Source organism: Panthera onca, chromosome B2, assembly GCF_046562875.1.
Source record: "Panthera onca isolate mPanOnc1 chromosome B2, mPanOnc1 haplotype 2, whole genome shotgun sequence".
NCBI classification, from domain to species: Eukaryota; Metazoa; Chordata; class Mammalia; order Carnivora; family Felidae; genus Panthera; species Panthera onca.
In genome coordinates, this window is record NC_138343.1 from 121638043 (window position 1) to 121650538 (window position 12496).

At 36.8% G+C, this 12496-nt stretch overlaps 1 protein-coding gene across 11 annotated transcripts in view; it reads right to left on the reverse strand.

Annotated features, from left to right (window-relative positions):
• The window catches only part of AHI1 (Abelson helper integration site 1), a 223593-nt gene that overhangs the window by 180571 nt on the left and 30526 nt on the right, over positions 1-12496 (reverse strand). For all 11 annotated transcript variants that reach the window (XR_013555779.2, XR_013555777.2, XR_013555778.2 and 8 more), the window contains 4 exons: positions 12269-12364; positions 7471-7656; positions 5950-6102; positions 1141-1273 (listed from right to left, as the gene is read on the reverse strand). Coding sequence is in view for 8 of the 11 variants with exons in the window: in XM_078447348.2 (XP_078303474.2) it covers positions 1141-1273; positions 5950-6102; positions 7471-7656; positions 12269-12364 (568 nt within the window). In the remaining 3 variants the exon portion in view is untranslated. The remainder of the gene's footprint in view (positions 1-1140; positions 1274-5949; positions 6103-7470; positions 7657-12268; positions 12365-12496) is intronic.

Genomic DNA, 12496 nt, shown 5'->3' on the forward strand with positions numbered 1-12496 from the left:
TAGAAGTCCCTGCTGAAAGAATAAATCTGCTAAGAAATAAACTGTGTGAGACTGAGGGAAGTTCAACACTACCTAGTGCTTTGGGCAGATGCCCATAGGGAGTGGGTTACTTCCTGCTGAGGAAGCTGGTTTTCATAATTATGCAAGAAATAAGGCAAAGTAGGGGCACCTAGTGGCTCAGTTGGTTAAGCATCAACTCTTGATTTTGGCTCAGGTCATGATCTCGTGGTCCATGGGTTCAAGCCCCACCTGGGTCTCTGCTGATATGTGGAGCCTGCTTGGAATTCTCTCTCTCCCTCTCTGCCCCTCCCTCACTCGCTCTGTCTCTCTCAAAAATAAATAAGTAAATATTTAAAAAGGAAAAATAAGTAAGGGAAAGTACTTAATGCCTTTAAGTCTAGAAGAGATGCTCACTTAAAAAAGATCTCTACTGTTACAGAAAATTTTAATATGGTTTTTTCTATATTTTTTAAATGTTTATTTTTGAGGGTTAGAGACAGTGCATGAACACAAGCATGCACCTCCAGAAAAAAGGAAGAGGGAATCCCAAGCAGGCTCTTCACTGTCAGCGCAGAGCCCAACATAGGGCTCGAACTCATGAACCATAAGATCGTGACCTAAGCAAAAATCCAGTGTTGGAGGCTTGACTGATGGAGCTATTCAGGCACCCCAACAAGGTTTTCTATATTTTTTTTAGAAGCAATTTGAGAGTGGGTTTTGGGCCACTGCTGACTTCTCTACCATAATGAGAAGTCATTCTCTAGATACTCCTGAGCCAGATGTAACCCTTCTAATGCATATGAAATTCAAAGGCTTTCATAATTTAAATTATCACTGTTACCAACTGACCATAATGGACTAGAATTCCTCATGAGATTTATTAATGCCTGCACATTTCTAAATTTCTATTTTAAAATAGAAAATGCTTATAAAAATCCTCCTGCATGTTTTAAAAGTAAACTTACCATCCTTCATTTGGTCATTCTCTCTACTCCTGAACATAAATTTTATAGAAAGCTGTAAAATTATTGTTAAAAAACTGGAGGATTACTCAAATTAAGATTTCAATGAATTTTAAAAACTAAACAATGTCTTCCACATAGACTTCGATCAGATTAAACAGGCAGAATTATTACTCACAAATAATCGGATATCCGTCCCTGCTAGCACAGGCTGCTGCTAATATTCTTCCGTTGTGAGAGAAAGCAAGACAAAAACATCCTCGTTCTCCTGCATTTAGTGAGAAGAGGTGCTTGTTTGGAATACGGCAAGCCTAAGAAAACACATATTAAGAAAAATAAGAAACATTAAAATATGAAGGCTAGTTGTTGATTCAATTACTAAGTGGTAGAGCTTTATTTTTTTTTTTTTAAGTCCCTCTACTGTGATGCAGAGAAAGAGAAAAGCAAGTAAACAGAATGATGGAAAACTATAGTAAATTATTTTACTTCCTAAAGAGGGAATCAGTTCTCCATAAAATAAAGTCAATTTATACTCAATAAATTGAGTACTAGCACTTAATTCACCTAAACTACGAAGCAATAATGCCATCATCTGGTACTCTAAAGTTGTCACTACTGCACAAAAGATATAGCCACGCACAAAAAAATGTCATATCAGATCTTTATTCCATGACACCTAATAAGTGATATTTGCTGAACCTCAACTAATTCTGAGACCATAAATGCCCTATAGGGTCTAGCTTAAGCCCAGAATGTATGAATGCTCATTTTCTCTCTTTTTCTCTCCTAAAATCATCATCATTTGTGGCTGCCTTCCGAAAGGTACTTTCAAAGTAATCAATCACCTCTTGTTGGTTTCTTCTTCATTAATTTTATTAAAATTTCTTCGTTAATTTTTATGAATTACCAGACGAACCCAAAACTTTCCATGTATAATATCTACTGTAGAAAATACTACTTTTATTTGTCCTAGTTCTACTTCTTCCAAACTTTCGTGAGCCTTAGTTCTTGTTATACTGAAAGTTCAATTAAACATATATCGGACCCTTACTATATGCTACAAACGTGGTACTACCTCACAAATGTCTTTTAATATGTTCATCACAGCACCTGTAAGTAACCATTATTTCTACATACAGTTAATAAGGATTATTCAGAGGGTCAAGTGCAACTTGCCGGGCCCAGTCAAAGACTATTAGCTCAAGAGTCTGCCTTCTGGACAGGTACCAGGTACGTCACAAGTAGCACCAAGATTCAGCAGCATTATTAGCAGGCAGCATTACAAGCAGCGACTAGGAAAGTGGAATATTCAACAGACATTTCTTAGGTGTCAACAAGGTAGTGGACACCACGCTACCCATCTTTGCCCTCCATTCTCCATCCGCACATTTTAGAAAAGGAGGGGTGATAAAAAAGGATAAAAATTGAAGGAAAAATCAGGAGGTTTTATAAGCATTTGCTGCCGGCAGTAGATGCGGCTGAGGAAAACTCTGCCACACCACCAAAGTAAAATCACTGAAGCTACTACAATCTTCTTTGTATGACCAGGGTTTGGCACTGTACTAGAAGAGGCACTCAATGAACAATTAATAATAAAGGTCTTGCACATCTTTGACTCTTCTCCCTTCTTTCCTACCTGTCAGTCATTAAATTATGCTGGTTTTTGTTCTATCTTTCTCTTGTATTCATCCCATATTTTTCCTTTTTGTCACCATTATCCCAAGGTTAGACCCTTTTCCCCTCACACATTAATGACTACAACTGCCTTGTAGTGGGACTCTCTCATTCTGATGTATCCTACCTCAAGATCTCCAACATGCCATGCCAGAATTAATTTGTTCTAAAATATGGTTATGAAGTACTATTATGCTTGTCTCCTACCCAAAAACTTTCCATTACTTCTCACATCCCACACAGTCAAGTATTGGGCTACCATTAGTGATACTCTACATCGTGGGCCCAATCAATCATACCACTTTATCTCTTATGCAAACTCTGGTTTCCAGCCAGCCATTTTTAAAACAATGTTTATTTACTTATTTTGAGAGAGAGAGGAAGAGAGAGCACAGGGGAAGGGCAGAGAGATAGGGAGAGAAAGATGCCCAAGCAGGCTCTGGTCAGCACGGAGCCCGATGTGGGGCTCAAACCCACGAACTGCGAGATTATGACCTGAGCAGAAATCAAGAGTCAGAGGCTTAACCAACTGAGCAACCCAGGTGCCCAATCCAGCCTGCCAAATTTCTGAGTGCCTGAATACAAGAGGTCCATTCCCATTTATTTACAACTTTGCCCCCATATTGAAACACCCTTCCCTGTCCCTCTTCACCCACCCCTAACTTGGCTGCCTTTAAAGTCTATTTCAAGCTCCCCCAACCTGTGGAATGAACCCTTCTTCCACCACTCCAGCTCACCTTCTTCATACCTGCAATTCTCAAATTGTTTTAGTTTCAGGATGGCTTCAGAGTCTTTAAAGAATTTTGAAGACCCCCAAAAACTTCTATGTGGATATAACCATATTTATCATATTAGAAATTACAATTGAGAAATTTAAAGAACATTTCTTAATTCATTGAAAAAAATAACAAATAGCTAACCTATTAAATGTCAACATAAAGATGTTAGTCTTTTATGAAAAATAACTACATAAAATGAATTGTTCCACACTTTTGAAAAACTCTTTAATATCTTGCTTAATAAAAGACAGCCAAATGTTCATAATTGCTTCTGCTGTCACTCTCTTGTGCTATCACGTATCACTTAGTCTCTGGAAAACTCCAGTGTATACTTAAGGGAGAACAAAAGTGAAGAAGATAAACTAAATCATTATGAAGTAATCAGAATCATTACAATTCTATTATGAAAATTAGGTGACTTTGTAGATGCCCTGAAAGGGTCTCAGAACTTCCAGCAGTTCCTAAATCGCACTCTGCAATTATCATCAGAACTGCCTTTCCTCAAGACTTGTCTGCAGTACACCTGACAGCGAACAACACGGCAACTGTCTCCTGCTTCCCCAACGAATGCTGAAGGTCTCCAAGAGCACAGTCTAATGTTACTCTATCATTATTATTATGTTCAAAGTATTTTATTATTTTTTTTACTTTAGAGAGAGAGTGTGAACCAGGGAGAGGGGCAGAGGGAGGAGGAGAGGGAGGGAGGGGGAGAGGGAGGGAGGGGGAGAGAGAGGGGGAGAGGGAGGGGGGAGAGAGAGAGAGAGAGAGAGAGAAAGAGAGAGAGAGAGAATCTCAAGCAGGCTCTACATTCAGTGTGGAGCCTGATATGGGGCTCAACCCCATGACTCTGGGATCATGACCTGAGCCAAAATCAAGAGACAGATACTCAACTGACTGACCACCCACTCGTTCCATATTCAAAGTATTTTAAAATGACTTTAAGATGTATCTGTGAAATGGGACTCAAAAAGAAAGTCAAATGTGATGCAAAATACAGAAAGTAAAAAAGTCTATGAAGGTAATTATTCTTATATATATATTGAATGTTTGGATAAATTAAGATTTTGGATAAACTGCACCTGGCAATGTCTCAGATGTACAGAATGAACCACTCCACTCTTTGTGGAAATAAGTAAGAGATCTGCAAAACTGTATCAACAATGTTTCTTGCTACTGTAAAATATGCTAACCAGAAAGGAAAACATTAATAAAAGCTTAAATATTACTCAACTTGTGGTAGAAAAATTATGCATGTATATATATCTCCATCAAAATGTGATTCAAGAAGAAGCTGGGAATTAAAAAATAAATCTCATGAACCCATTAAAAAATCCATTTTTTAATAAAATCCATTTTACTAAGAAAACCCATTATGAGATTTACTTCTTATAAACATCAGAAATCTGTTGTTTTATTGCTGTTATGGGTTGAACTGTGTCTCCCAAAATTCATAGTTGAAACCCTAACTCTAGTAACTCAGAATATTTATATTCTAATAATAATATTTGGAGATAAAAATCTCTAAAGAGTTGATTACATTCAAATAAGGTTTTGTTTGTTTTTCTTAGGGTGGGGTCCTAAACTACTAAGACTACTGTCCTCACAAGAAGAAAAGACACCATGGATGAACACACACAGAGAAAAGACCATGAAAAGGCAGCAAGATGGCAGCCATTTGCCAGCCAAGGAGAAAGGCCTACGAGTAAACCAACCCTTAACCCTGGGACTTTAGCCTCCAGAACTATGAGGAGGTAAGCTTATGCTGTTTAAGCCCCCCCCCCCCCCCCCCCCCCGCAGTCTGTGGTATTTCTTTATCACAGCTCCAGCCAACTGATAGAAAAAACCCAGGTCCCTAACAAAGAACCTAAGATAGTGCTTTTATTTTTATTTTTTTAAAATGCTTTTATTTATTTTTGAGAGAGAGGGCAGGAGCAGGAGCAGGGGGAAGGACAGAGAGAAAGGGGAACAGAAGATCTGAAGCGGGCTCTGTGCTGACAGCAAGGAGCCGGACCTGGGGCTGGAACTCACAGTAATATCATGACCTGAGCTGAAGCTGGATGCTTAACCAAGCCACCCAGGAGCCCCAAGATAATGCTTTCATAAAGCACATGATATGCACTCTCTATTATTAGTTGCCAAGTGAATTAATGAAAAGACAAGACTGTGGTAAAAAAAAACAGGGATAATCTGAGAGTTTTAAGTAGCAAGCTAGTTACCCTCAGAACTGTTGGAGCTTTTAAAGTAAGTAAGGACGGGGAGCCTGGGTGGCTCAGTCGGTTGAGCGTCCGACTTCGGCTCAGGTCATGATCTCACAGCTTGTGGGTTTGAGCCCCGCGTCGGGCTCTGTGCTGACTGCTCAGAGCCTGGAGCCTGTTTCAGATTCTGTGTCTCCCTCTCTCTCTGACCCTCCCCCATTCATGCTCTGTCTCTCTCTGTCTCAAAAATAAATAAACGTTAAAAAAAAAAATTAAAAAAAAAAAAAAAAAGTAAGTAAGGACACCTCTAAATGAATCAAGAATAATTCAACACTTCACCTGCCCAGGTAGTCGTTTCCACTTCACCACTTCCTTGGAATCTTCTAGTCCAGGTTCTGCATCTAAGGAACTGGCCTCGTGGTGTCGTTCATAGTGCACTGGTTTACCTTTTTCCTCCTGAAGAGCCACCACAGAATGGTAAGACGGCTTTATCTAAATATGTATAGAAGTTGAGAAAATGTTAAGTATTGATTTAATCTTTTTCTCTTTTCTAGCACACAGGGTTTTTTAAATATTGAAACAAACAATATGGAAATGTTTTCAAAATGTAATTCAGAAAAACATTCTATTTTTATGTACATTATTCTAAATAAGATGAAGGGAACTTGAAATTGTAGTTCTATAAAACCAAAAAGCCTAGAAGTTGGGAGGAAAAAAACAATTCCGATGGTTGCATGAAATGGTTTTAATAATTCTATCCCTTTGTTTTTGCCTCTTCACCAACACCTACCAGATGTTATTTCACAGCTCTGATATACAATGGTATCTCTCCCCTTAATATGGCAAAACTGATACCCTAAAGACCTAAAGTTTTTAAATTGTGCTTTTCTTAAGAAGAGACTTAACTCCGTTCAAATCAATGCAAACCAACCCTGTGGTCACAACTTACAATATCAATTACAAAATATCCAACTGTTCTGAAATGTCTCATTGCAAATAAGACAAAAACAAAAATTTTGTTTTAGAGCCAATTCTTTGCTAAAGTCATTCATAGTTTTAATCTATGGAAAACAGCAGCAGAAACATTTACTGATTATTTGAATAATATCGTGAAAAGTGTGCCTATAAATCATGGTACTGCAAATGCCTGGACCAAATCTAGCTTGCTGTTTTTGTCAATAAAGTTTTACTGGAACATATCCATACCCATCTGTTAGCATTGCCTACATATGTGTTATGTACCTACTTTTACGCTACAAAGACAAAGTAGTTCCAACAAAAACTATATGACCTACAAAGTCTAAAATATTAACTATTTGGTCCTTTACAGAAAATATTGGTCAACTCCTACTTCATATCATTTTTTTATGTTTAATTTTTAAAAACGAGTATTATTTTTAAAAATTCTCCTAACACTGAAACTTTTATTTAGTACTAAAAAATTCGTTTAAGTGTCTTTTTTTTTTTTTTTTTTTTTTGAGAGAGAGAGAGAGAGCAAGAGAGGGCACACAAACTGGGGAGGGGGAAGAGGGAGAGGTCTAGAGGAAGAGAGAGGATCTTAAGCAGGTTCCATACCCAACACAGAGCCCAATGTGGGGTTTGATCCTATGACCCTGAGATCATGACTTCAGCCAAAATCAAGTGTTGCATGCTCAACTGACTGAGCCACCCAGGCACCGCCATTTAAGTATCTTTTAAAATATAAGCTAGCATAGGCTTAATACATAGCTGTTGAAAGTACTTTTATATTCCAGAAATCAATTAAAATAATTTTAGAGACCTTATCTTTCTAGAAATGGAAAATGTTACCATTTAATTTCAACAATGGAGAACATATATTTATATGTGCTATTAACTTACACATTCTGGAACTTTCAGTCCTCTTACAGTTACGTACAATGTTGATGGGTACCAATTTCTTGGGTGTTTTGACCACCATTCAAAAACCTCAACAACATTTAATTGGTATCGAGGCTTAGTAGGTGGGTAATACAGCTGCAAACGAAGTTTTGAATTGATGTTTACATTTCCATTGGCTCCGAGAAGCTTAAAATAAAAATTCATATAAAATATTACTTTCACTGAAAATAAATATATCCAGTAAAGCAATAGTACAAGTCAAAAACTCATTGAAGAAAAAAAAAAGATTAATATGGCATGATGAAATTCCTTAGAGATATAAAGCAAAGAATACTGAATTGGTTAAACACAATTCCAGATCATCTCAGCAAAAGGTAACCCAAACAACTTTTTACATATTTTCTTGATAGCCATCTGGCATGTACAAATTCAGGCTGTTGGTAAAGCACTTACATTACTGTGCCAGATGTTACTTTGCACAAAGGAGGTGATCAAAACACCTTTGTTTGTAATAACAATGATAAAATTAAAATGTGTATTATTTAAACACAGAAACAAATTTTCCATTTGTATCAGTTTTTTAACGGGAACATTTTAATGTTTTAATTTTCAAAAAGTCAAAATCATTTTCAAAGAGTAATTAACATAAAGGCATTCATTACATTAAAAAATATTTTAATCTACCTTCTTAAAAAAGTTTATTCAATAAAAAAACTTATTAAAACAACTTATACTTAAGTAAATGGAGATGCTTATGAGAAAAATAAAAATCTTACCAACTCAAAATAGGTCCTCTTTTACCAGACCATGACTCTAAGTTGAAGATGTCTGTTTTCTTTTTTTTTTTTTAAGTTTGTTTATTTTGAGAGAGAGAGAGAGAGAGAGAGAGAGAGAGACAGAGATAGAGAACCTGAGCAGGGGAGAGAATCCCATGCAGGCTCCACACTGCCAGCGCAGAGCCCAACACAGGGCTCAATCTCATGAACCCTGAGATCATGACCTGAGCCAAAATCAAGAGTCAGACGCTGAACCAATTGAGCCACTCAGGCGCCCCAGAAAATGTCTTTGTTAGCCGTTGTGTCCTCTACAAATTAGGAGTAGAAACAGTTTGGAGCTTTTGCAGCAGTTCAGACAGAACATGAAGGTGACAAACTAAGAGAACAGGGACTGGGTGCAGGGAATATACTGAGTAGCTGTTCCTGACTGCTGCAACTTGGAAAGGAGAAAAAGGGAAGATTCAAGAAAAACTCAAAGGTAGTGCTGTCCAACAGAACTTTCTGTGATGATAGGACTATTCTACATTTGTGGTCCTCAATACAACATACACTAGTCATCTATGGCTATCAAGCACTTGAAGTGTGGCTAGCACAACTGTGGAACTCAATTTTTAATTATATTTAATTTTAATTAATTAATTTGAATTCTAATAGCCACACGTGATTTGTGGCTACCAAAATGAACAGTGTGGCTCTAAGGCTGTAAACGTGGGAGACTGGGCTGATGGCAACACGATCAACTGAAGTAGCAGATACAGAAGGGGTAAAGAATATAGGTAGAATGTTCAGACTATAGGAGTCTAGATATTTATGGGTCATCCAAGTTGAAATGTCTGAAATGTGAGGCAGAAGCAGGAAAAGTGGGTCTAAGAAAGGCAGATCAAAGCTGAAACTATGAGTAGGAGTGACATTAAAGAGGTAAGTGGAAGACCATGCCAGAAACTGAAGGATGAGTACAGGGAAAATGAAGGAAACCAAGAAAACAGAGGTTCAAGAGAGTGATGGATCAAACACACATAGGTGTGATTAAAAAAACCTAAAGTGTTCACTCAATAAAGTGGCAAATAGAAGTCACTGATTCATTTGGAGATGTTTGCATAGCTGAAACAAAATCCAGATTGTAGTCTGTTCAGGAATGAAGCATCAATAAAGAAACAGAGCTGACAAAAATATAGCCTATCTCATCCCTAGCCTTCTAGGGAAGAATGTAAAGTCAATGGAGGTCGTAAGCTGAGAGTTGATGTTATGATATATAGGGGTAAACAACAGTTTCAATAGAGTGATAGAGTTGTTCAGTAATTAAATAGTAAGCTCTCAAGACTCCCTTCATAAATCCTACTCCTGTCTTAAGCTTATCATAAGGGAATAATATTTTAAGGAGATATTATTCCCCAGATTCTAAATCAAACTTTCCTATAGGTTGTTTTAATACCCACCAGGCAATCTAGTTTATACTAGTATGATGATTAGCATGAGTAAATGACTACAATCCAGCCAACATCCTGCTATTAGTAGAACTTGGATAAATAAAGCTTTATTAAATTTAAAAGAATGGTAATATATATGTGCTAAATGAATTGAAAGTACCCTTAACTGAGAATCTGTATCTGGATAAGGGTCCTTTGGGTTTATTTGAACCCCTGTATAACTTTACAATATCCTAGGACATTCCTGGACCCAATGGTATAGGTATTAACACATTTAAATTTTAACTTAATCCATGCTACTTTCAAAGATGGATTTTTCCTAGTCACTGTTTCCATACATTTGTTCATTTTCTCAATAGACATTCACCATACACTTTCTGTGTACCACTAATAGGCTGGGAGCTAGTGGTAATTATGCAAGAGAGATTTTCAAGAGAGTAGTATGTCAAATGCAAAGAGATATGGTAAAATAAGGACTAAAGCATATTCAACAAATTTGCCAAAAAGAAGTTCCTGGTGATTTTGAAAAACTTACAATCTAATGAAGGGAATACATAAGTGTTATAATACAGGAAATACATAGAATACTTTACCCTTTATAGGGGGTGGAGAGGAGAGAATTCCTGATTTGCCATTTCTGCCAATGGCATAAAATGGATAAATAAAAACCTATGTGACATTTAAAGGGAAAAGGCTATGAGACATTATTGTTTCCCAAGTGCAGTTCGTAGTAAATACTGTAGTTCTGCACAAAAATTAGCATAAAAGGAACGAAAGTACTTTCTAGTAAGACCACACAATGACAGTATTTACTATGTGAAAGTAACCTTTTTTTATTTGTTTTGGCTTTTGCATTATTTTTCGCTCTAAATCAGTTTGGGGGGGGGGGGAGGCATATAAAAAAATTTTTAACATGTTACAAAAGGGTGATTTTAGAAGGTGCATTGGACCAACTGATTCCTAAGTCCACTTTAGAATAACTTCCTCCCACAGCCAATCTGGCTGCCTTATAGCAGGCAGTCAGACTATACCCCTTCTAAAGACTCTCTATAACCCCCAATGAGGATTAAGTGCCTTACCTGGGTTTTCACACCATCCACTCTATAGCACATAATCACATAAGTAATATGGTTTTTAAAAAAATTTTTTTAACATTTATTTATTGCTGAGAGACCAAGAGACAGAGCACAAGCAGGGGAGGGACAGAGAGACAGGGAGACACAGAATCTCAAGCAGGCTCCAGCTCTGAGCTGTCAACACGGAGCCTGATGTGGGGCTCAAACCCACAAACTGTGACATGACCTGAGCTGAAGGCGGACACTTAACCAACTGAGACACCCAGGTGCCCAATATGTGTATACAGAAACTGAACTGGAGGGTAAGGACAATGTCTAATTTATCTATGAATGCTCTGTATTCAGCAGAGTGCCTGGCATTTCACAGACACTTAAAGCTTTATTGAATGGATGGATGCAAAAATGGAAAAGTTTTATAAAGTGTACAAAATAGGTTAATTTCAAGATGTTTTGTAACTCATTTATATTTGAAGTCAGAAATAGAGGATACCAGGAATAAAAGAATTTTTAACCTTATAATTATAAATTATATAAATTATGATTTATATATAATATATAAATTTACATGAATTTATATATAATATATATAAATTACATAAAATATAAAATTATAAAATTCCCCTTTTGTAAAAACCAACCTATCCATGTCTTTTATGTCTGCTGAAACACTCAAAAGACACCATCATTTCCTATCTAGATTACTGTTAACAATTTTTAACCTTAATCTTCCAGTACATATATCTGCACCCTCTCAAATCATCCTCCACCAAGCAAAGTAATCTTTCGAAAACATAAATCAAATTATTTTACCCCTTTGTTTAAAATCCTATAATGGCTTCCCATTGCTCTTTAGAATTCCACAATGGCTTTCTGTTCCTATAATGGCTTCAAAGACCTTGCATAGTCAAGACTCTGTCTACGTCAGCAATCTTTTCAGACACCATTTCCACCCTCAGTCTCTGTCCTCCAAAATCAGCGGCCTTTTGGTTATCTGAGTACATCCCGCTCCTCCCAACATCAGGGTCACTGCATATATGGTACCTTCTACCTACCTACAACTCTCTCTCCCACTGCCACCATCTAGCTAATACTCAGGTTCAACCTCTCTTCTTTAGGAAACCTTTCTGTGACCTCCACACAGTATTTACAAAAATTGCAAGGAATGATAAATTGTATAATCAATTATTTTATATCTCCTTTTCTTGCTAGAAAATGAAATCTACAAGGTCAAAGAGTTTATCTTCTTTTTCACTGACTAGAAAAGTTGCTGGCACACAGACAGTATCTTTTTCAATACTACATACTCAGAACCAAATAGTGTATCTGGCACATACTACATGCTCAATGAATATTTAAGAACCTGAATGAGTATGCTCTAAGCTTGAATTAGCAATTCTTCTCCACTGCAATCTTGCCTCACATCACAACTCCCTATATGAAAGCAAAGTGACTTGGGGAAATGTAGCCAATCAGATTTGAAGATGATTTTTAAAGCATTTAAAATGGGTGAAAAACATACCTTGAGAAATGCCCAGGCAATTTTCCGAAAGCCACATTCTTGACTTTGAATTTCAGAGTTATTCTTAATTTCATCCATGCTTAAGAAATCAAGAATCTGTAAATAGGTACAAAAAATTACTTCAGAGAATACTAGCCTACATGAAATTTAATATTTTCTAGTAAAATATTATTGAAATTAAAAGAATAATTAGTATACTTCACAGATGTTTTCTTCACATGGAAGAGA